At 45.5% G+C, this 25752-nt stretch overlaps 3 protein-coding genes across 6 annotated transcripts in view; all 3 read right to left on the bottom strand.

Annotated features, from left to right (window-relative positions):
* The window catches only part of LOC126984642 (delta-1-pyrroline-5-carboxylate dehydrogenase, mitochondrial-like), a 145125-nt gene that overhangs the window by 19476 nt on the left and 99897 nt on the right, over positions 1 to 25752 (bottom strand). The window lies entirely within an intron of this gene.
* Positions 10672 to 13250, bottom strand: LOC126984643 (zinc finger protein OZF-like). The gene has a single exon (XM_050838507.1). The coding sequence runs from the start codon at positions 13027 to 13029 to the stop codon at positions 12004 to 12006; it is 1026 nt and encodes a 341-aa protein (XP_050694464.1). The 5' UTR covers positions 13030 to 13250; the 3' UTR covers positions 10672 to 12003.
* On the bottom strand, positions 16932 to 20343 carry LOC126984645 (myb/SANT-like DNA-binding domain-containing protein 4). The gene is made up of 3 exons (XM_050838509.1): positions 19798 to 20343; positions 18432 to 18557; positions 16932 to 17623 (listed from the first exon to the last, which is right to left on the bottom strand). The coding sequence occupies exons 1-3, from the start codon at positions 20087 to 20089 to the stop codon at positions 17154 to 17156; spliced, it is 888 nt and encodes a 295-aa protein (XP_050694466.1). The 5' UTR covers positions 20090 to 20343; the 3' UTR covers positions 16932 to 17153.

Genomic DNA, 25752 nt, shown 5'->3' on the forward strand with positions numbered 1-25752 from the left:
TCTCTGCTTTATCCTTTCCCCCTCCTTTATGTATCAGAGTTACCCTGCTCTTTTTCCAGTCCTGTGGTACCTCCCCTTCCTCCAGAACCTCCTTGCAGATATTAAAAATAACCTTCTTGACTACATCTCCAAACTTAAGGAATTCTCCGATGGCGAGCGTGTCGTCCCAGGAGGCGCGGCAGGTGTGGGAAATAAGGCGTTTGGCCGTTGAGAGTGGCAGGGGGAGCAGCGTGATGTTTACGTCCGCCAGGGGCATCTTGGCGGCGGCGTCTGTTATGTCGTTGCCCTTTATGCCTGAGTGCGAGGGCACCCACTGCAGGGTTACCTCCCACCCCTCAGATGTAAGGAGGAGAGCTCACTGGACGGTGTGGGCCAGGGCCATTGAGGATGTTGAGTGGTGGGAGAGGAGGAGGTGGAGTGATGGGAGAGAGTCTGTATAGATGACCGCCTTGCCCCTGGCATGGGTGGTGTGGAGGTATGCAACGGCCTGGTGCTGGGCATAGAGCTCGGCCGTCAGGACGTCGGTCTCTGGGGGGTCTCCACTTCCTGCAGGTGCTAGTGCTGGGGTCGTAGATGGCTGACACCGTGGAGAGTGGCGATGGGGAGTGGGAGCCATCCGTGTAGATCTTGAGGTGGTGGTGGTAGAGGGACCTGTCGAGTTGGAGGAAGTGTGTGGCCGCCACAATGCTGGAGGATGGTTTAGGAGGGAGACCAGGGATGTGCAGGGACACCATGTGGGATATGTCCAGCCAGGGTGGGATGGGGGAGTGTGGCCTGATAGGTTGTGGTGGTGGTGGAGTGAGGTGGAGGGTGAGGTGTGCCAATAGTGCCCTTACTAGAAGGGGTTGGTGGGCTCCAGGGAGCCAGACTGGAGCATGCTGGTCCACCCCTGAGGTGCTGTGCTGCTTGGAGAGAGGGTGGGTGGGTGGCAGGCTCCTGATGTGGTGGTAATGATGGCATAGCACCTCCTTTCTGTGGGTAGCTAGAGGGGGGATGCCACTCTCTGCATGGAGGGAGACAACAGGGGAGGACCGCATTGCCCCCATTGCTATCCTCAGGGCAGCATTCTGGGTTGTATCCAGTTTGGAAAGGGTAGAGGGAGCTGCTGCCCCATATATGCTGCTGCCATACATTATTCTTGCTCTAATAGTGGTTTTGTAGTAATTCAGGAGCAGGTCCCGGTCAGCCCCCCATCTAGTGCCGGTAATCCTTTTCATTATGTCTAGTTGTTTATTGCAGGAGGTGCTCAGGTGTGCCACCTGACTGGCCCAGGTTAGGCGAGGTCCCTCCATTCTCAGCCCCAGGAGGGTGTGTGTCCGGATGTAGGGGACAGGTGTGCCTTTAAGGGACACTGTAGGTGGTGCTGGCAGTCACTTCAAGGTGAAGCACATGAGGGCGCTTTTTGGGGGGCTAATGGTAAGGCCCCAGGTGGTCATCCAGCCCTCAAGTGCTGCTGCAGCCTCCTGAAGATGTTGTTGAGACTCTGCCAGTGTCGCTGCCCTGCTGATGATAGTGATATCAGCATAAAGGAGAAGGTGTGAATGGTGAGGGATCTGGAGGTCCGTCATGAGGATGTTAAAAAAGAGGGGGCTGAGGATGGAGCCCTGTGGCACTCCTCTTTGTATGGGGTGCGGTGTTGACATGGAGGCTCCCACCGCCACCTGAAATGAGCGACTGGAGAAGAAATCTTTGACCCAGGTGAGGGTGGTGCCAGTGACCCCCATGCCAGCCAGCTTATAAGTGATTCCCTCATGTGATGCAGTGTCAAAGGCCCCCTCTAGATCTACAAAGAGGGCTGGCATGACCTGGTGCTGGCAGTAGGTGTCACAGATGTGGTGTTCCATCTGTGCCAGGATGTCAAGGGTGCTTTGGTGGGGGCGGAAGCCGCACTGCTCCTCCCTCATCAAACGCTTCTCCTCCACCCACCAGGATAGTCGGGTAGCTACCATACGCTCCATCATTTTGCCAACGCAAGAGAGAAGTGCGATTGGCCTGTAAGATGATGGGAGTGTTGGGTCCTTGCCGGGCTTTGGGACGGGTATCAGGATGGACCGTTTCCAACCAGGTGGGAACTCCCCTGTTTGCCAGCTGGTGTTGAAGATGTTAAGGAGGTCCACTTGGATGTTTGGGGGGAGATGCTGGAGGAACTCGTATGGAATACGGTCATGGCCTGGGGCTTTCCCGGAACGTAGAGTCCCTCGCTCGGGTTGTCTCCGCCATGGTGAAGGGCTGTGTGAGCTCTGGGACGCCTGGGGTTTGCATGGCTGTGTTGATGGAGGTATGGAGATCCTGGGGTGGTTGGAGTGTAGGAGCCACTCCTATTTTGGCCTTGTAATGGGTAGCCAGTACCTCAGCCTTTTGCTGGTCGTCCAGCTGGGGTTGAGAGTGATCAGTGATGGGGAGTGGTTGTTGCCCTTTTCTGCCTTCCATGGCATGTAGGAAGTCCCATGTTCTCTTGGTGGAAGAAGAGAAAGAGAGGGAGGAGCAGTGGGCTCCCCATGCCTGGCTCTTTGCCTGAAGGATGGTCTTGGCGCAGATGGTGTCAAGGCGGCGGTACTCTTGGCCTGCTTGTGGCATTGGTGTTCTGCGTCACTGGTTCCAGGCTCTGCGCCGGGTTTGTACCGCCTGGTGGCAGTCGTCGTTCCACCAAGCCTTCCCAGGGCGGCGGCGGGTGATGAGGTGGAGGGCTGCCTGCCCTGCTGCCTCCAGTGTCTCTTGGAGGGCTTGTGTTGCTTCCCCAATTGGTCGGGTGGAGAGATTTGGGGTGCTTTTCAGGGCTGCCTAGAATTTTGGCCAAGCTGCTGCTGTTAATTTCCACATGGGTAAGCAGCCTAGATGGGGTCTGGGAGCGGTCTGCGGGAAAGAGGCCATGATGGGAAGGTGGTCACTTCCCATGTACGGTCCGGTTGTGAAGACAGGGGTATCGAGGGCTGCGTCTCCTAGGTACAGATCTAGGACCGAGGCTGCCCCAGTGTGGGGGTCGTATCTTGTGGCCAGGCCCGGTGTGCTGAGGAGGCACAGGTGTGGTGAGGTTTGGAGTGCCCAATGATCTCCTCGACGGTCCTGCAGGAGCAGGAGGTGCCCAATGATCTCGACGGCAGGGCTCTCAGTTTTTGTTCACGAAATTTCTTCAGATAGTAGAAATAATTTCTCTATATCGTATAAAATTTCTTCAGATAACAAATCGAACATAAACGATTACATTTGCTTAAAATTCAAACTACTGCACAATAACATAATACTGTGTAATGACCTGGACTTAACCTCAAGCTCTTAATGCAAAACTCTCCCACTAAATTCACAGGACTTGCTTTCAAACCGCTCAAAACCTACAGGATCAATAAAACCTGCCTTACATAAGTCAACAGTTTTAATCATGAACTAATGAATCATTCATCAACAATAAGGCACTTGTGCCAAAAGCAAAATCCTCACAACTGTATTGTAATCTGCAAGATTATTTTGCATTCAACATCATATTTTACGCTTTGGTAGCAATCTCAATACTGCAATATACTCACTCATAACATGCAACCTACAGTTTCAACGGGAAAAAATAACTGATTAGTGTTCAATGCTGGGACAGCGATATATATATATATATATATATATATATATATATATATATATATATATATATATATATATATATATATATATATATATATATATATATATATATATAAATATATATAAACTTAACTAAATACATCTATATCCTTTTAGGACTTTGTACTCATTCAAGCGTATACTCGTAAATATTACTCCTTACGTTTGTAAGAAAAGAAAAAACATAATTGACTATAGCTATTCACCCTCTGTACGCCTGCAATGTTCATCACACTAATCAGAATATTCAGTTATCAAGTAATGTATTTTGCATTCAACATTTTATTTTACATTTTGGTAACAACCTCAATACTGCAATATACCTACTCATAAATAACATGTAAGTAGTATAGTTTCAATGGAAATGCCTAAGTGATTATTTTTGCAAAGCTGGGATAGTGATATATATATCCTTTGAGACTTGATACTCATTCAAGTGTATAATTAAAGGAAAAACCTAATTGACTAAGTTATTCACCCTCTTTACGCCTAGAATGTTCATCACGCTGATCACATTATGCAATAACCAAGTAATTTATTTTGCATTGAACATTATTTTTTATATTGTACACTTTGGTAGCAATCTCAATATTCCTAACATGCAGAATTTCAATGGAACAAACTGATTATTTTGCAAAACTGGGATAGTGATGTAAAAAAAATAACAAAATAATATCCATATCCTGTGGGACTTTGTACTCATTCAAGTATATAATTATTTTTTTGTTAAAGAAGAAAAAAAACTAATTGATTAGGTTATTGATTCCACTTATTCCTAGATTGTTCATGCTAATATATACAATACAACGCTAAGACTCGTATTTCCCCATGATAACCGCGAAAATACAGACCCGACATCCGCACAAACACTCCGCGGCGGAAGAGAAATAACTTCTTGTGTCCAGTGCTGCCAGGTCTGCTTGGCAAAATTTCCCTAGCATCACCTTTAGAATTACCCTGTTTTCCTCCAAATTTCCTTGTTTACTCTTTATAAAATCGACATTAAGCTTTTTCTTGATAATTCTGTTGTTAGAATTACCCTGTTTACTCTTGAAAATTATTTTTAGAATTACCGTGTGTGGGTTTGAATTACCCTATAACAGGGTAATTACCCTGCACCTGGCAGCACTGCTTGTGTCCGGCAGCTCCAGCAGTCCTTGACTCCCCTCAGCCTCTCAGAACCTCCGGTCACCAGTGGCACCACCCAGTCATCCAATAGGAGCACCTTAGCCTGGTTATCCCTGAGTTCTGATTGGCTCATGTCCCTCACGCTTCTATAAACTGTGCAAAGGCAGAGCGCGCGCATATTTAAACAAGGTTTATTCTCTTGATTTTTTTTACGACAAAAATTGTTAAAATTTCTCTAGAATTCATAAAAATTCTCGATTTTTTTAGGCAGTCATCATCAGATTTCTCTAGATTTTCTCTGAAATGCCTTTATCTCTAAAAATTTCTTCAAAAAGCCTGAAATAGCCTCAAATTTCTCAATCTGAAGAAATTTCTCTAAAACTGAGAGCCCTGCAGTCGACGGTAGGGGTGGGCAGGTACCGGTACCAGTACCGGTACTAACGGTACCAGCTAAACGGTACGGTACCGGTACCAGATTGCTCGGATTTATTTATTGGATTTATTGATAATTCTTCATGTCCGATTCATTTTTAGGTTGCTAATAAATATTGTTATTGTTATTAGACTATGATCGAGTACATCCATAATAACTATACATGCTATTTTTTTATCGAAAAAATAAATATTCACTTCATTCAGAGAGAGAGAGAGAGTTTTCTTTACAGGAAATTTATTTAGGAATTTCATCAGAAGTCATTGATAAAAAAAAAAAAAATACTCCTTCGGGTACCGGTACTAACGGTACCTGAGTTTTCGGTACCGGTACTACCGGTACTCAAATTAACGGTACTTGCCCATCCCTAGGTACCGGTACTGTACCGTATAGCTGGTACCTGCCCACCCCTACCGCCTGGGCCACTGTATTCCTCACCTCCACCGCCTCCACCTGGGCCACACACGCCTCGGCGCTGCTCACCTCCACCGCCTCCGCCTGGGCCACACACGCCTCGGCGCTCACCTCCACCTGGTCCCCGACCCTCACTGCCCCTGGTGCAGGACCGCTGAGGACACCATTGAGCACCTGCTGCTGCACTGCCCCCGCCACCACTCCCAGCGAGTGCTGCTCCGACACCAACTCCGCGCCCTGGACGTGCCCACCTTTGACCTGCCCACACTGCTGGCGGCGGCAGGCGTCCACCCCTCACGACAGGAAGCTGTCCTCCGCCTCACCTGCGCCTTCCTCAGGAAAACGGGGCAGCTGACGCGCCTGTGAAGCCCTCACAGGACGACACCAAGGCTCATGTGAGCGACTAAATCGCCGCGGCCCTAAACAACAACAACAGCAACAACAACAACAACTCAACTCAACTCAAGAAGAGGAAGAAGAGACTTACGCCGGTGTCTGTGGATCGCAAACAACTCACGGAGTAGTGGCGGCGTAAATTACACCGGAGTAAGGGTTTACGGTAAAATTCTAGTGTTTGCCCATACTCCCCCCTCCCCCAATACAAATCTGGGGACCTGGTGGGAACACGGGGTTTCGGGTGGGGGACACAAAATCCGTCGCAATCGCGTATGTTTTTTTAGTGTGGGGGTTAAAAACTCCCTAGATATAGGGTAATTCCCTAAATTTAGGGATTTATCTCCCACCACCACTTTAATGAGCGTTTGCGATGAATTTAGTGTTTTCCATACGGAAACCACGCATTCACTAGATCCCCAAGCTTGTTTTGGGAGAGAAGCGTAGTGAACCCCCCATACGATGCTCACCTCACCATCTGGCGTGGCGCCGGAGGCCATCTGCGCTCACATAAACTGCCTACACCACACTCATGCCCTCTCTTTCTAGTAGGTTGTCACCTCATCGCAAGGTTTCTGTCCTCCAAGTAGAGTCTGTGGCACCAAATACGGTGTATCTTCATTGTTTATCACTGATACGAGCAAAACCACCGGCTAGCCGTGATCCGTCCAACGCCACGCCTTAAACGGTACTGCGGGTTCTAGAGCAAGTGAAGGCTCTTGAACCTCCTGCCCGAGCTGTTTGAACATGTGAATCCTTACTCACCGCATTTTGAATGTGCTTCACGGGTTCGTATTCCCAGTATACAAGGTGATTGTGGATACTGACTCCGCGCCTCCAGAATATGATAATATGTCTCCATATATCTTAGTTAAAAACAAAATACATGTCCCTCAACCATAATATGAAGGCGGAAGTACTTAAAAGTAAAGAAGCTGAATTAATCCCCTTCCCCCAACGATCTTGGGGAACCTGTGGGAAGTCGGGGTATTTGGGTGGGGGAGCATATTTAAACTACTCCAACCGAACTTAACGACCTGCTTTGCTTTGCTTTGCCCCCCTTCAACCCCCTGCTAACCAAGGGGGGGCTGTGCCCCCCCCTGGACCTCCCCCTCTTAAAGTACCCAACCGAACTTTACGATCTAACAGCTAACTGAGGGACATTGAACACAAGTAACCTGCTTCACACGTTCGTATGTGATACCAAACCTGCTTCACACATTTGTACGTGCTACTAGTAAGCGAATATACATAGTTATATATGACGGTTGCAAGTTTCCTTTGATGTAAATTACCTACTTACTGTTTAGATGCTTCATTATGACCTTAATACTGTAACGGGGGGTTTCGCCCCCCTCGAACCCCCCTTTGGTATGGAGAATGAGTGAAATTGTGTGGTTTCTGTACGTTGAGAAAAACCCGGAATGTATGAAATTTCCCTACATCTGAGTAATTGTAATAAATTTCCCTACATTTAGGGTATTTTTCAACCCCCCATAACTCAAAAACTATGTATTTGCGACGCATTTCATGTTTACCACCGCATTCCCCGAAGTCTCAATGGCCTCCTAGCCAAGTTTGGTTGTGAGGGATGAGTATGAGCAAACACTAGAATAATACCGGGTTTACTCCAAGTAACTTGCTCTGAGTTTCGTGGATTCCGCCCCTGGCCAGGCTCCACACCCACGGGCCAGCACTGGGGACCTGCTGGCCAGTGACACCCTCAGCCCCAACACTGCCAGGACAACACCTCCACCACCGCCGCCGGGAAGTCCACTCCCTCTGCACCGGCCTCACAGCATCCCTGGCCAGGCTCCACACCCACGGGCCAACGCTGGGGACCTGGGCCCATACTTATAAAGAAATTAGGCGTTTGACTTATGTTTCGTCTCAGAGGTGAGTGTGCACCCCAGCTGGGGCTCCAGCCACCACGGGTAGTGGGGAAAGTAAAGTTGCCAACAACGGCGAGATCAGTCATCTCAAATGAAAATTAATGGGTAAGAATACCTTAACATGGTGAAAGTATTGAATAGAAGTACATCATATCCATTGTAATTGGGTTTTGTAAGACTATAGTGAGCGTTTGAATGTAAAACGATTTGATGAGGCATGCTGGCTGTTTGGCAACACCCGGCAATGTTTACATTTGAAGGTTGATGCCTCAGACAAAGACCCAGGAATTAAGCCTGCTCCGGACCAACTTCAGCTACTCGCGCCGCGTCTCAGATTAACACCCAGGATATAGGGCTCCACAGGGCCGGTTTGGGCTCTTAAGACGAGCCTGGGACGAAGTGTTAGCTTTATAAGTATGGGCCCTGCTGGCCTGCGACACCCTCAGCCCCAACACTGCCTTTCAAGCCCTCAAGTGTACACAGACCTTCCTGTAGAAGTCCCGGTCAGCCTGACAGGATCCCCACCCTGGTGACAGAACGACACACTAACAACAGCCTCCAGCATTTAACACTGACAGGGCTCAGGAGGCCGTGGTCCCATAGCCTAACTGGCCCCCTGAAACACTCCAGGAGAAGAAGCATGAGTACCCCGGACAAGCAGGAGCAGACTGCTGCAGGAGGCAGGAGGGTCAGAGGTCATCAGGTGAAGCAACTTGCTGCTGGCAACTCCAGCAACAAAGGAGAGAGCCTCAGATATCACACCATTGCACACGCTGGTGTGAAGAACCATGAATGTAAGGAATGTGGGAAACAATTCAGCCGGAAGAATGACCTTGATAGACACACCGTTACACACACTGGTGCGAAGAACTATGAATGTAAGGAATGTTGGAAAAAATTCACCCGGAAGGGTACCCTTGATAGACACACCCTTACACACATTGGTGTGAAGAACTATGAATGTAAGGAATGTGGGAAACAATTCACCCAGAAGGGTCACCTTAATAGACACACCCTTACACACACTGGTGTGAAAAACTATGAATGTAAGGAATGTGGGAAACAATTCACCCGGAAGAGTTACCTTCATACACACGCCCTTATACACACTGGTGTGAAGAACTATGAATGTAATGAATGTGGGAAACAATTCACCCAGAAGGGTCACCTTGATAGACACACCCTTACACACACTGGTGTGAAGAACTATGAATGTAAGGAATGTGGGAAAAAATTCATCCGGAACAGTCACCTTGATACACACACCCTTACACACACTGGTGTAAAAAGTCATGAGTGTGAAGAGTGCGGGAAGAGGTTCAGTTTGAAGTCAACACTCGATCAACATGTCTTCAGGCACTATGGCCTTAGAGAGTTCAAGTGTGATGTTTGTGGAAAGCTCTTTAAGACAAAGAAAGACATTGCCAGGCACATGAAGACCCACTTCTGAAGTGTGTCTGCCTGCAGTAGTTATAGTGACCAGGGTGTTAGCAGCAGCTGAGCCTGATAGGGAAAGGGAAGTGAAGGATAGGTAAAAGTGATCTTGTAAGACACGGAAGAAAGAAGGCTTGCCTGTGAAGTGATAAAAGGAGAGGAGCCACAGCAAGAAGAGGAAGGGAAATACCTTTCACCCACACAATTCTTGATCCCTTCCGACCATAATCAGTCACACCATTCCACACTCTTTCAGACATCACAATAGCACATCCTTCCTTACTCCTGCCTCTATACTTCTCTTCTATCCCCGTCCATACAACCCCCCCAGGCACACCCTCCCACGTACCCTCTCTACCATCACTCACACCAGTTCCTCGAATATGTGTTTCGCTCACTCCCAACACATCCACTAGACAATACAACATAATGAGTGAGCCAATGGTTGTTGACAGGAAGTATTGGCTACTGGTTATGTAGGAAATGAAGGCGTGGCAAGGATGTAGTTCCGCCTCAAGCAAGGAAAAGTGTGACCTAGACAACAGTGGTATGAGCAGACCAAGCCTTGCACTAGCTTCAAGCAGTACTGCTACTCACTCAGCTGAGAATGGCTGTTGTGATCTTAATTGTGAGTAGAAATTCGAGAATCTAAGAGAAACCGACTGTATTGTCCTGGAGATTATAATGTAGGAGATGTGTAGTAGGATTGTGAGTGGGACAGGATTGTGATTATTTTATTGCGATGTAAAGCAAAGGTAGAAACCACTGGGTGTGGTATAATTTGGTGCTTCCGTGAAATTGTAGTAGATTATACTATAGGAATGTGTTATTAGGATGTGAGGAGAGTACTTAAATATTGTGATGTAAGCAGAGAAACAAACCACTGCTTGTGGAATGACGAGTGTTATTATTATTGGCAACAACTGAGCACATATTGTAGTATCATGTTTAGGACATGTCATTTGTCATATGTTGTATCCATTGCTGAATATGCCAGTGTTATGATCGTCTGAGCATAGAATATTGCGTAAGGCAATTACTTTCATTTAATTTTAAATAAATGTATATATTCTTTTTCTCCTGTTTATCCCCGAACACCAATCTCCAATAACAACTTAAGGGGAGCGTCTGCCATGTTCTAAGATATTATCAGAGGATCACCATTTTCTCACAGGTGATGTGTACCTTGAGTAGGAACATCATGTACAGTTTTGGTGAAGATTTGTTGAAAAAAAAAATTTTATGAATTTTTTTTCAAAAATTTCAAAATTTTGAAATTGAAAAAAAGCATATTTAGAGTTTAGATAGCTCAAAAATAAAAACACCACTGGAACGGGCATACAAAATAAGTGTATTCCTAGAGATTACTTTTCCATTTTTTTTTTTTTTTTTTTTTTTCTTCAAAGTTTAAACTTAGAAAATTTATATAAAAATTTTGATGATGTTTATCCAGATTCTGATCACTAGCATTTATAGCTAATTTTTTTCTCTTTCCAACGCTATCTTTATGTTTGTGCTAGGTCCATAAATAACTTAGAAATATCAAATAAATGCGCGTGTGACCCTGTTTTGAGAAAACGAAGGAAAACTAAATTTATCGATCGCCCATCAATTCTGCTCTCCGATGACAATGTATTGGTAATGAATGTCAATGTAACTCTAACCCTGTGTAAAAAAATATCCTCTATTGCAAAAATTACGGACATAAAAGCACTGATTCATGTATGCATATTTTGGCGCGTATGGCTCTGTATGGCAACACTACCAGATATTTAAAGGGCCGCCAGACCGCGCGAGGATTTAAATTTTAAAAAACTAACCTCGCCACGTGACACCCCATTGTATCCCTGGTATGATGAGCCCATAAAGTGAATTTCGAGGAATTAAAAATATTCATCAAAAATACCCCCCCAGACGCTCCCCTTAAGCCGGATCACGCTACCAGGGATACGAGACGGTGAGATCATTTATGGAGTAATTAATGAGTGATAAAAGAGTTGTTTTAATACAAGTTAATGCAAATTAAATAAAAAAGTAAGAATTAAATACAAGAAAAGAAGGATCCAAAATGTATCACAATAGAATTTCACTCAATTAAGTGAATCAGACCCCACAGAAATACAAATACAAAGATAAGCACATACTTTGACTTAACTCTAGGATGTCTTGTGGATCATTAATAAATAAATACAAAATATCTGGAGAGGCTATTCCTTAGCCCACTATTGCCTTATGGCGGCATAAAATAGTACCTCCGCCAAGTTTGTACCCCACATTTGGTGATGTTAAGTGCGCCTATTATCACTTGCATCAGTGGTACTCTTGGGTGAGGCACACCACTGTAAGGCATTGATTCTTTTGCTGCAGCAATGGTTTATAAATACATGTTCCAGCTATTTTAGTGTTAGGTGACATTCTCTTGCCCCTCACCTCACAGAGGAGTAAGTAATTCACTGTAGCTGTGAGACTCAACCAGGCTCCAGGCCCAGGTGCAGCTGCCACAGCTGTGGAAAGTCAGCCATCAGTATTTCCCTTCCTCTTCTTGCTGTGGCTCCTCTCCTTTTATCAATTCACAGGCAAGCCTTCTTTCTTCCTTGTCTTACAAGATCACTTTTACCTCTCCTTCACTTCCCTTTCCCTATCAGGCTCAGCTGCTGCTAACACCCTGATCACTATAACTACTGTGTAGGCAGACACACTTCAGAAGTGGATCTTCATGTGCCTGGCAATGTCACCCCTTGTCTTAAAGAGCTTTCCACAAACATCACACTTGAACTCTCTAAGGCCATAGTGCCTGAAAACGTGTCGATTGAGTGCCTGCTTCACACTGAACCTCTTCCCGCACTCTTCACACTCATGACTCTTCACACCAGTGTGTGTAAGGGTGTGTATATCAAGGTGACTCTTCCGGCTGAATGTTTTCCCACATTCCTTACATTCATAGTTCTTCACACCAGTGTGTGTAAGGGTGTGTCTATCAAGGTCACTCTTCTGGCTGAATTTTTTTCCACATTCCTTACATTCATATTTCTTCACAGCAGTGTGTGTAAGGGTGTGTGTATCAAGGTGACTCTTCCGGCTGAATGTTTTCCCACATTCCTTACATTCATAGTTCTTCACACCAGTGTGTGTAAGGGTGTGTGTATCAAGGTGACTCTTATGGATGAATTTTTTCCCACATTCCTTACATTCATAATTCTTCACACCAGTGTGTGTAAGGGTGTGTGTATCAAGGTTACTCTTCTGGATGAATTTTTTTCCACATTCCTTACATTCATAGTTCTTCACACCAGTGTGTGTAAGGGTGTGTTTATCAAGGGTAGTCTTTTGGCTGAATTTTTTCCCACATTCCTTACATTCATAGTTCTTCACACCAGTGTGTGTAAGGGTGTGTTTATCAAGGGCACTCTTCTGGCTGAATTTTTTCCCACATTCTTTACATTCATAGTTCTTCACACCAGTGTGTGTAAGGGTATGTCTATTAAGGTCACTCTTGCGGCTGAATTTTTTCCCACATTCCTTACATTGATAGTTCTTCACACCAGCATGTGTATGGGTGTGATATCTGAGGCCTTCCCTTGAAATGAATTCTTTTCCACACTCCAGACACACAATCTTCCTCTCTCCTTTGTTGCTGGAGTTGCCAGCAGCAAGTTGCTTCATCTGCTGACCACTGACCCTCCTGCCCCCTGCAGCAGTCTGCTCCTGCTTGTCCAGGGTGCTCATGCTTCTTCTTCTGGGGTGTTCTAGGGGGCTGTTAGGCAGTGGACTTTCTTCTTCTTCTTCTGGGGTGTTCTAGGGGGCTGTTAGGCAGTGGACTTTCTTCTTCTTCTTCTGGGGTGTTCTAGGGGGCTGTTAGGCAGTGGACTTTCTTCTTCTTCTTCTGGGGTGTTCTAGGGGGCTGTTAGGTAGTGGACTTTCTTCTTCTTCTGGGGTGTTCTGGGGGGCTGTTAGGCAGTGGGCTTTCTTCGGTAAAGATTCGTATTAGGTCCGTGCCAGTATCTCATAATCTACCTTATGAAACATCAGTATCTCTTCATATATCTTTTCTACGAACCTTCAACAGTCATGGAAATGCTTTGAAAATCCAATTCAAGGATTTTTTTTAATCTTGAAAATAAGGGATAATGTTTACGAAAGCGCGTCGCCTCCTCTGCTGGCCGCGGCGACGCTGCAGCCGCCGCAGCCGCAAAATAGCTCGCAGAGGGCTTAGGGTCGGGGAGCATATTTAAACTACAACCGAACTTTACGACCTACTAACTAACTAACTAACTAACTGCGCCCCCCCCTGGACCCCCCCTCATGTATATGTGACTTATTTCAGCGAGGAGGTATTTCTCGCAACACTCGCCGCGGCCAGCACCAGAGGAGGCGACGCGCTTTCGTAAACATTATCCCATATTTTCATGAGTAAAAAAAAAAGTCCTTGAATTGAATTTTCAAAGCGTTTCCATGACTGTTGAAGGTTTGTAGAAAAGATATATGAAGAGATACTGATGTTTCATAAGGTAGGTAATGAGATACTGGCACGGACCTAAAACGAATCTTAACCCTTTCTTATTGTGGGGTGTTCTAGGGGGCTGTTAAGCAGTGGACTTTCTTCTTCTTCTTGTGGGGTGTTCTAGGGGGCTGTTAGGCAGTGTTGTTGTTGTTATGGGCCGCGGCCACTAGTCGCTCACATGAGCCCTGGTGTCGTCCTGTGAGGGCCTCACAGGCTGTCCCGTCTTCCTGAGGAAGGCGCAGGTGGGGCGGGTGGCTGCTGCTTCCTGCTGTGAGGGGTGGACGCCTGCCGCCGCCAGGTCCAAGGTGGTCGCCACGTCCAAGGAGGGAGTTGGTGTCGTGGCTGGGAGTGGAGGCGGGGCAGTGCAGCAGCAGGAGGTGCCCAATGGTCTCCTCGACGGTCCTGCAGCAGCAGCAGGAGGTGCCCAATGGTCTCCTCGACGGTCCTGCAACAGCAGGGTAAGCAGTGAGGGTCGTGGACCTGTCAGGCCGGGCAGTAGTAGTAGTAGTAGTAGTAGTCGGTCGGGAGTTTTGCCTTTGTAACGGCACTCCCTGATGTGTCTACTGTCTGGGTCTATTATTTTCCTTTTTCTTTCATTCTTTTTTCTCTTATTGTCCAAAACTTGTGTACTGTTGTTTTCGTTTGTTCGGTGTGTTCATTTTCAAATAAAAATTTTCCAATGGTGTCGTCCTCTTCTTCCTCGTAAGGCTGTTGCAGCCTCACGCACTTTATTCTTTCCTCTGCATAGGCCGGGCACCAGAGCAGAAAGTGTCGCAGGTCTTCGTTTTCAGCTTCACACATGTCACACTTGGTTTCCTCTTGCCGGTGTCTGTTTCTGTCTTTTAGTTGCATGTTGTTTGTCCTGCATCTGAATAGCACTTCTGAGGCTTGGTTGTTGTTGTATACCTCCTCTTGTCCTCCCAACTCCTGTCTCCATTTTCTATATATCTTAAGGCTTGCTTTCTCACTCAGCGGTTGAGTTGAGTTGTCGGTCGGGGCGGATTCTGAAACGAAGTTACGGCGCCGTATCTGCTTAAGGCGCCGTAAGTCCGGCCGTAGCGTTTCCGCTGGTATACTCAAAACACTGGCGCGGCCATTTTGAGGAGAGTTACGGCGCCGCAGGTTAAGGCGGGTGTGGGCAGCCCTAAGTGAGTTACGGCCGCCTCTCCCTGCACGCCTTCGCTGCTACAAGTGGAACATACAGCCTTCATACAGGTATGAAATGCATATAAACGATGTTTTACGTAGTTATACTAGTTATACAGTTGTAAGAAGTGAATGAACTACCAGTAAGATGTTTAGTAATACAGTAACTAGGAAGTTTGGTGAAAACTTGTAAGGGGGCTTCCCACTGCCTCTTGCAATAATGCCATTTTTTTTTGTGGAGTTGTAAGGAACTAGTAGATAGGTATGTTGCCATGTTCCTATGCACTAATACTTTATGGACACCATCACAATTGAAGATTGGGTAAATATGCAGTTTATGCGCACCACACCATTTTCCTCATATTTCCCTTCCTAAAGCCTACAAGTTTGGGGGGGAAATGTTTTTTTTTTCTTTGGGGGGTGAAAGCCATATGAGTGACAGCAACCTGTCAGGGGGCTTTGCCACACCTCGATCCCCAACCTATCGGAGGCTGCGCGCCCCGCAACCCCCACCTAATTAGTCGTTTAATAAAATATATCTGTAATTGTTACTCCTGTCGAAAGAAATGCACGTGTTTATGTTATCCATTATCAGGTGGTTTTATTTCACCTTTCCAGTGGTGCGCTGACCTTTGACTGATTCTGTGTCTACCCCACAGCCATGGAACTTCTGGCAGCACATCTCTTTGAACGAAATCTGAGGCGTGAGAGGAGATACAGAGATCCACTTGACCCTCTTCAAGTGAGCGACGAGCACCTTCTGAGGCACTATAGGATGCCTCGGCATGAGATTCTCAGACTCTGCGACGAGCTGTCTCCACTGTTATCACGGGCAACAAAACGGGCTCATGCTATACCCACTCACACGCAGGTGCTTGTAACTCTGCGTTTTCTTGCAAGTGGCACTTTTCAAAATGTTATCGCTGATACCACAGGACTCACTCAACCAAGTGTGAGTCGAATAATTTCTAGTGTGACCAACATCCTATATGAGAAGGCTAAAATGGAAATTAAAATGCCAACCAATATCTATGATGTGAACAGAACAGCAGCCGCATTTAGTTTTATAGGTGGTTTCCCCAGAGTAATTGGTGCCATAGATTGCACGCACATACCTATTAAGGCACCTATTGAAAATGAACATATTTATGTAAATAGAAAGAGTTTCCATTCTCTGAATGTGCAAGTCATTTGCAATGCTGAGATGCTGATTACCAGCTTCAGTGTCAAGTATCCTGGTGCCACAAATGATGCCTTCATTTGGAGAAATTGCCCTTTAAGAGACAGATTTGAGGCTGGGACCTTCAGAGATTTTCATCTGTTAGGAGACTGTGGATATCCTCTTGAACCATACCTGCTGACACCCTTCCATGACCCCATGACTGAAGGTGAGCGGCAGTACAACAGGAGCCACAAAACTACAAGGGTCATCATTGAACAAACCTTTGGTGTCCTGAAGTCTCGCTTTCGCTGCCTTCACCGTTCAGGTGGATCGCTGCAATCGACCCCAAGAAGTGTGCTAAAATAGCTGCTACGTGCATGTGGCTCCACAATAGGTGCATAAGAAGAAGAATTCCAATGATCGCACCAGTTGGGAATGATGATGGTATGAATAATGACAATGACATCATACATGGTGATCACAACCCCACAGGGCAAGATGTGAGGAGGAAATAGTTGAGGCTTTTTCACCTAAATGTAGACAGTTCAGTGAATAAGTGATATTATGGTGCATATAGTAGTTGAAATAAATATCTCATTTGAAGAGGTAATTCTATTTGTACTTTTATGTTACATAGCAGGTGACATAAATATGATCTCATTTAATAACAGATCCTGAACACTTTTGATATTTTGTTACTTACATTTTAATGCTAAATATACAGATTTTTTAAATATTTATTTCTCTCTTCCCTCAAAGTAATTACCCGTAGAGTAACAAAAATAAACTTTCAACTATAGCATTTGAACTAGAAGCTTTTATATATATCACATTTATTTGTATCATAAATATATTTACTCTTATCACAGTAGAGCAGCGCCTCTGTGGTGCAGTGGGACGGAGATAAGTCCTGCATCCACGCTGTCACTGCCTTATCACAGCATTGTGTGACTATATATTGCACTTTTAGGATCTAAAATAGCTACTGACTTTAATAAGAAAGGTAATAAAGGTAATATCTGTGCCCCAGGATTGCAGTTTCTAGCCTGTCAAGCCTTGAACTATTTTTTCTAGTAGGTCACCTATTCTGGTAAGGTTGTCACCTATTCTTGTAAGGTGTCTATCTAGCATCTCTTGTGTATTATTTTGAACATTAATAACTCTTTGGAGGCTTGCTGTCTCCTCATGGCCACGGGTTGATCCACGGCTACCGGACTGGCCTCGTCTCGGAGTGCTGTTTGAAGAGTTCAGCTCCTCCCTGTGGTAATCATGTTCATTAGGAACATGATTTGTGTCTTGGGACACAGATGTAACTGTCACTTCTCGGATGGCTGAAGGACCAGTAGCAGGCTCCAGGAATATGTTTGCATCCCTAGATACTGGATACAACTCAGCCATGGCCACCCTCTTGGGGGAGGTTCCTGCGAGGGGATGAGGCGTCGGAGGTTTACATGCTGCCACACTAGTTGTTCTGGGAGGTGCTGGCTCTTCATTCTCAATGGTTGCTGAAGCTGTAACAAAAAAAAAAAAAAAATAAGAAAAAATGTACAAAAAATATACTAGATATATATATATATATATATATATATATATATATATATATATATATATATATATATATATATATATATATATATATACACACACACACACACACACTCAGTGCAAGCTCGATATAACGAACTCCCTTTTCCTCTTACAATCAACCACTTGCACACACCCCATAGTTCACGAAATCCCAGACTGGCTTTTCCACCTAGCAACCCGATAGAAATCAGTCTACTTCTGCTGGGTACCAAGCCATGTCGGCATCCCTGGCAATGAACAAGCCGACTCTCTGGCATGTGCAGCTACACTGTCCCCATCCATTCGTACCCGTTACTCTCATGTCCAAGCTACAGACTAATTCCTTTTTATTGAATAAGTGGCAGTCCTTCTAGACAAGCCTTACCACCAATAAACTTCAAACAGTCAAATCATCAGTATCCCCCTGGTTTAACCCCTACCATAAAAAACAGATGCTGGGAGACCTTTGTTGCACGATTACAAAAGACAAACACCCTCCACCTACTTTAGCATTCACACCCTCAGCCGATGCCTATCCCCCACCAAACCACCCTAATTAACTGATCATATTAATTCCCCTTGACCATAGTACCATATGACCTTAGTTGTCTGGCACAACAAATTGGTGTTGTAATTCAATTAATCCCCAAATAGGGGAAGTAGCTGAGAAAAGCCACTGATAGGGTTTATTGTGTATGCCTTTTTTAACTGAAGGAAGAAAGTAAAATATCTGTATAGTTTGTTCACACTTACCCATTGATGACAATTCTTCGCTATCCTCAATATTAGCGAGTCCATCGATGGCCTCAAGCTCAAGGAGAGACCACATCGCCTCTTCGCTGGCTTTCAACTGGTCATTAACATCCAGTGAGCCACCACCTTCAAGGATGAAATAACTTTATTAAACATTGGAAGAATTTATCACATGTGCCATTGCACTTTAAACAACTCCTCCAATACAGACTATCAGTGGCAGGTAAATTAAAGAGTTCAAGCTAATATTGCCGGGGCCTGAAAACTCATCAACGGTAAACAATAAATTAAGCTTTCTCCTTTCTAGGTAAATATTTACTCATATATCAGTTAGCTTTTGTGAAATATAGTTAAAATGAAGAGATAAGGGAGGTGTTGAAGAATAATTTTGAAGAGGTAAATTAGAGTATGGGAGGAAGAGCAGAAGTGACTAGTATGGGGTGAGATACTGTAAGCAATAAAGGGGAGGGGGTAGGGGGAGGGGAGGTAAATTTATCGCAGTGGTCAGAATAGGATTTTGGGGTTGAATATTTTTTCCTGATAAATTTTAATGTGCTTATTATAAATTTGACATTTTTTCCATCACAATGTTTTATATCTTTGCCCCCACTCCCTATCTAACCAAACCTAACCTAACAACCTTAATTACGGGAGAAGGCAAAGTTTATTTTTATTTTTTCGATGAAGAAAATGATCCCGACTCCCCTAACCTAACCAAAACTAAAATAACCTAACCTAACCCTCTGTGGTGCAGTGGTCAGCACGCCTGGCTACAAATTTGCAGGCTGACCCACCCACCTGTTCATCCATCCCTATCGGGTTGGTTGATAAATGGGTAGCTGGGGAAACCGGGGGAAGATAAACTGTGGAAATCCCGGATGCCATTCCAGCCCTGTGTCCCGGGGTAGCGAGTTCTTACCCACCACAGGCTCAAAGGGCTAATGGGACAGACATGAGCGCCACAGCCACGCACAGCCACTGCATATGCACCCCACTTTAACTAGGTAACCTAAAGCATTGGGGGGGGGGATTTTTTTTTGGCAATGGAAAAAATGCCAATTTATAATAAGCACATTGAAATCTATCAGAAAAAAGTAGTTTCTACTCCAAAATCATTCTGACCTCTGTGATAATAATACCAATTAACAAATAGCAGTAAGGTAAATATGGTGCCCTCCATTTTTCCTCTGCCCATCCAAGTACCCCCACTCTCCACTCCACCCCACAAAATGCATGTTCCCTTAACAGTTTAAGCATGCTAATTACAGCAGAGTAATGCATCGAGCCTACACATCTGTTAGTTTGCCATGCTTTGTAAATAAAACCATTGCTACTGCTGTAAAGATATCACAATTAGGTGTCTTACCTGTTTTTTTCCTCTCCTTGTTGATCTTGGCTGCCTTCTTCTTCACCTCAGACCTGAAGTCCTTGAACTTCTTTCTCACCTCACCCTTCTCTCTCTTAACCCTCCCCACGCCACCTACTTCTACTGCAACGGTCTCCCACGCTCGGTCCTTTGCTCTTAACGTCACACTGTTTGTAAGGGGCCCAAGTAACAGTGCCTTCCTTTTGGAGACCTCTGCTATCAGCATTAAGAGCTCCTCTTCCGAAAAGTTCGGCCTCCTTTTCTTGGTAGGGGGTGAGGAGAGAGGTTCCATTATCGTCCGTGACCCGTGACTCGTGAGAGAGACTGAGGTTGGGTGCGGCGGGTCACGTTCGCACAACAGCTGATTAGTGTTTATATCCCGCGATTGGTCGACGCTTCCTATTTGCCGACTAGAACTTGCCCCTGATTGGCCACTGAGACGCGGCCGCCTTGGAGCGGCGCGCGCCCTAAGGCCCCGTTACGGCGGCCTTAAAAAGTTTTGAGTATGGGAAAAGAATGCAGAGATACGGCGCCGTAGCGCGGCCGTAGCCAACGGCGCCTTAGTCTTAGTCAGTCAGTCACTTCTACACACTTTTCTTTTCAGTATTACGTCACTTTCATAAGCACTTCATCCTGAACTTAGGTTTTCTGTCCTTTTCTTTTCCTGATTTACTTGCCTATGTGCTTTGCTATTTTCCACAGTTACACTTTTCACTCCACTTTCACTGCTCAGATCTTTTTTCCCACCAACATTTCAAGAAAATTTTTGTGTGAGGTATCAATTTCACTGCTTCCTCCTTACTGCCATATAGCCCCAACACGATACTTACTCCTCCGTCTTCCTCCTCCAGTCTGCTATGCCACTCCTCTTCCCCAATAATTTCCACTACTGATGCCAATAGCCTTTGTCTCTCCTCTTCATACTTGTCACAGGCCACTATCAGGTGCTCTATTGTTTCCTTTTCCCCTATACACAAGCTACAGTTTTGGTCTTGCTCGTCTCTGCTTCTCCCCTTTACTTCTAGAGTTCCAGACCTTTGCCTTGAACGGCAGCTTACTCCCCCAGTCTCCCCGGTACCAATTTTCTCTTTCAGGCTTTTGTTTTCTCTTGTACCATTTTAACGTCGACTTTTCTGCTGCTCCTGCTTGCCATTTTTCCAGGCCATTGGTGGCAATGCATTTCTTGATGTCCTTAACCCTCATTCTGTTCCACTCATTTTCAAGATTTTCTCTCCTCTTCCATCTAGCTATTTTTTTTTTTCCATGAGGATGTTCTGTCCTCTGTTATCACCTTTTTTACCCATCTTTCTTCACTTAGTCCTTCAATTTTCTTCATGAATCCCATCTTGCCCTTTATAATTCTCTCCTTAAATGTACTCCATCCCATTTCTCCCCTTTAGGCCTCGACGGCTGTGCATCTAGGAGCACCCAGTCCCCATCTGCCCATGGTGTTCTGCACCTTTTCTAGTCTTGCCAGGTCTCCTTCCCTGTACTCTGTTGTTTCTGACCCGTACAGGCAGTATGGCACCGCTATCCCCTTCCACATACTCCTGCCTACCTCATATTTATTTAAAGTCCTGCTGCCTGCGTTCATGATCATGCCCACCATCCTCCTGGCTTTTCCTTCGTTTATTTTCCTTTGTTTCTCTCCTCCTACTCGATCTTTGCTGACCTCCAATCCCAAGTATGTGTACTTCTCAACTCCCTCTATCATGATGTTTCCTAAGACCCACTCGCTATTGGCATTGTTGTTAAATTCTATGGCCTTACATTTCCTGGCACTGAATTTCATCTTCCACTCCCTCCCATACTCGTTGGTAATCCTCAGTAGCTCCTCCATATCTGCCTTGTCTTCTGCCATGAGTACAATGTCATCTGCGTAAGCTAAGCACCCAAGTTTTCTGTCTCCTACTCCTCCTCCTTTTTCTGATTTTCTGATTCTCACAAGTTCTTCTAAGTAAAAGTTAAACAATGTTGGTGACATCACACATCCCTGTCTCACTCCAACATTGTTCTCCATCCAGTCCGTGGTGGGGTTTCCCAATGTGAATTTTACCATATTTTCATTGTACATCTCCTTTATCACCTCTGCCACTTTGCTATCTATTCCAATGTGCTTTAACAATTTCATTAGCTTGCTTCTGTCCACTGTGTCATATGCCTTTTCAATGTCTATAAATATCAGGTACAGCTCTTTTCTTTGCTTCTTATTTCTGTTTATTATTTCCTTGAGAACCAACACATTTTCCAGCCCTCCTCTTCCTTCTCTGAATCCACTCTGTTCTTCTCCCCAAGCCTTGGATTCCTCTGCCCATATTTTCAGCTTTTCATTCAAGATTTTTCCAAATATCTTTGCCATGATGTTCATGACTGAAATGGGCCTATAGTTTTCTATTTCCTCCTTAGGTTTCCCTCCTCATTTGTGAATCAGTGTTACTCTGCTTCTTTTCCAGTCTTGCGGGATCTCACCCTCCTCCAGTATTATTTGGAACATTTCATGCAGGATATGTTTGAGTCTTTCTCCTCCATTTTTTATAAATTCACCGAGTACTCCATCTGCTCCGCCTGCTTTTCCATTCTTTATACCTTTTAGTGCTTTTTCCACATCCTTCAGTTCTATTGTAACACCACCCATTTCTTTTTTGTCACTGTATATTGTTGGATCTCCCGTTTGGTCTTCCTCAGTGTTGGTCTGCACTATGCTCCTCCAGTATCCCTCTATTGCCGTTCTTATCTCTTCATCGTTGCTGGTTTCTTTTCCCTCTAATCTCAGCTTCACTTCCTGGTTCGTTTCTCTATCTCTCAGGTTCCTCCGCAGTCTTTTCCATCCCTCTTTCTCTCTTTCTCTTGGAGGCATCTCGTTCAGTTTCTGAGCCTGCTCCTCCTCTCATATTGCTATCTTCTCACTCATCAGTATCTGTGTTTTCTTTTTCTCCTTCTTATAGGTGTCCCATGCCTCTTGCCATTTTTGTCTGTACTGTTCCCCTTGCTTCGTCACCATTTTGCTCAGGTCTCTCTGCTTCCTGTTCTCTTTTTTCCTGGTGCCCTATGCTCCTTCCACCTCTTTGTCCCACCATCCTTTTAGCCTTGTCTTCCCTTCTTTGAATCTTTTGTTTCCAACATTTTTCTTTGCTTCTTTTAGTATTGTTCTTTTTATACTCTGTTCCCACTGGGTTATTGTTGCCTCCCCTTTCTCACTGCATCCCTGCATTTCTTCATCCAGTCTCCTGCTGTAGGTCTCCCAGTCAGCTTCTGATAAATTCCACTTTTCTCTCCATCGGGTCTTTTTCTCTCCCCTTTCTTTTCTCCCTTCACCACAGGTTACCCCTATCAGCACATGGTCTGAGATGTCAATTTCTTCATTTTTCCAAATCGAACACTTTTTTTTCATCACTTCTTCATTCACTAAAATGTAATCTATGGCTGACTCTGCACCTCTGTCTCTCCATGGAATAGTGTTTTCCAGTTACCAGTTTTTAATTCTTAATTTTCTATTTTCTGCAAAATCCAGGATCATCATCCCATTTGTGTTAGTCCTCTCATTATTGAGTCCAATGTGTCCGTTCAGATCTCCCATAATCACCCACTTCTCCTTGCCTATTGCCATGTTTTCTGGTCCCTCCACTCCCATATACACCACTGTGATCCACCACACTTCTCTCACATCCTTGATTTTTACTGTGATAATGTCCCCTTTTCCATGGGTCAGCCTGTTTTCCATTTCTTTGCATAACTGGACTTCTGACATACTCCTGCCTTCTTTCTCCTTCATTATTACTCCCACGCCACCACCTTTCTTTCTTCAATCTTCCTTCCTTTTCCTATGCATGTCCATCCTCCTTCTTCCCATTTGATGCTATTGTGCCAACCTGTCTCTCCTACTCCGACATCATACTCCTCTCCTTCCTTCAATACAGTTCTCCATTTTCCTTCGTTCCAACCCCTTGTATTAATGGAGGCCAATAGCATCTGTCCTTTCTGCGCCTTCTCCTATCTCACTCTTCCTCTTATTCCTTCCCTCTGCTGGGCCCATTCCACAATGTTCCACCCCATCCATCTTTTTCCCAGGTATCCCCACACTTCCCCCCCAAGGCATTCCCTCCCACAGTTGCAGGCCATCACAGCTCCAGTCCTCTTGTTTCTCTATTAGTTTCTTGTTCACCCACTGTCTCTGTTCTTCGTATCTTGTTCTCTCCTTTCCCCACCTCTTAGTCAGGCCGATGATCAATGGCTTGTTTATAACTTTCTCTTTTAGCATTTCTACCACTTCTCTTATCATTCTTAGAGTTCTCCACTCGCCCACTTCCTCCAGTTTGTTTCACCCTCCTTCCGCCACCACTAAGTCCTCCTGCCCAATCTCTTCCAGGTGGTCTCTCACTGTTGTGCGTATTGCCTCCATGCTGGCTCCTCCTTCGGTTCTGTCCATAAGTTTGTAGTATCTATCAGACAGGAAATGTATTTCCCTCCCAACAACCAAAGTTTTTTCACTAGCTTACCAGATTTCCTCATCTTTAACTGCTCCCTCAGCTGCCTTGCAGTTAAATTATACACTTTGTATCCCCTCTGTGGCATGTTGCTACAGCCGAAGGCTAGGCAGCAAGGCATTGTTACATTAAAAAGCAGCCGAATCCGCTTCCAAAATAGGTAAAATTATGTTTTTATTACCTCAGTTCAAAGTCGGCGTGGTGCTCAAAGGGCCAAAAATGGCGCCCAGCAGCCTTATACACAGGGCCGCCTATGTCGGGACTCTCTCTATAGAGGTTTTGCAGTGACGTCACGAAATAGCGTCGTCTGCACCTTGTGCGTCGTCTGCAAACCCGCTGGTGGTCACCTCCCCAGCAGAGTGAGCAGACGCACCACGTGTGCCCCATCCCCAAGTCACTACCCGCGGGCAAATGGCAGGACCTTCAGCATCATTTGTGTTAAGTGATTACGCGAGATCGCTTGAGAATGCTGCGAAGCTAAATACATCGTAAAAAATCAGTGCTTTTGGAGGAGGAGACTGGTAGACTGGCTGTCAAGGTGACTGCCATGGGTGGCTGTCTGGTTGACTGGTTGCCTGGTGGGTTGATTGGCTGGCTGATTGATAAAGTGACTGTCTGTCTAACTGACCGACTGGATGGCTGGCTGGTTGACTGACTGGCTGATTGGTTGGCTGGTTGACTGGCTGATCGGTTGGTTGGCTGACTGTCTGGCTGGTCGGTTGACTGGCTGTCCCTCTGCCTGGCCGATCTATTGCTGACCAGTGATGCCCAGGTAGGCAGCACAGGCAGGCAAACAGGTGAGGGCAAGTGACGGCAGGTGACGGCAAGTCACCTTACACTACGCACTCTTGGTCACTTCCCTGCATACACTTATATACTCCACCCAGCACAGAGCTCTGTCCCTCTGTGCACTTTGCCTCCACTGAATTTCCTTTCCTATTTTCTTCCACTGCTTGAGCGGCGCCATACATGTTTACCTCCGCCAGCTCATGTAAATCCCGTTCCATGCAGAGTAATCCCCCGCCACACAATAAGCTAGGGGACCCGGGACAATACCTAAATGAGTGTTACCTCATGTAATAATCTGATCAGTCTTGCCTGTAATATTTACCTCTGACAAAATGAGCACTGTCGAGTCGAGATGAAGCAGCTGGCCGCCAGTTTTCCCTCCTCACGGCTGCTATACATTTCCCCCGCTCTTCTGGATTCGCTGGAAATCTATTAAATGATACAGCATCTCTCCCGTGTCGGTTAGAACATCCAACCGCACAACATACGTATCCCATGACGAACACACAGAGCACTTGTGCAGCCGCCACCAAGGTTTGCTTTGATAAGTAATCACCACCACTGACCACCAAGATGGCCGTGCAAGCCCGCGCTACCCCCGCACCCCCACTGATGACGTCAGGTGCAAAACTTCTATAAAGGGACTCTTAATATTGTATCGGCAGCTCCTGTGAAAGAAAAC

This window comes from Eriocheir sinensis, chromosome 57 (assembly GCF_024679095.1).
Source record: "Eriocheir sinensis breed Jianghai 21 chromosome 57, ASM2467909v1, whole genome shotgun sequence".
Classification (NCBI taxonomy): Eukaryota; Metazoa; Arthropoda; class Malacostraca; order Decapoda; family Varunidae; genus Eriocheir; species Eriocheir sinensis.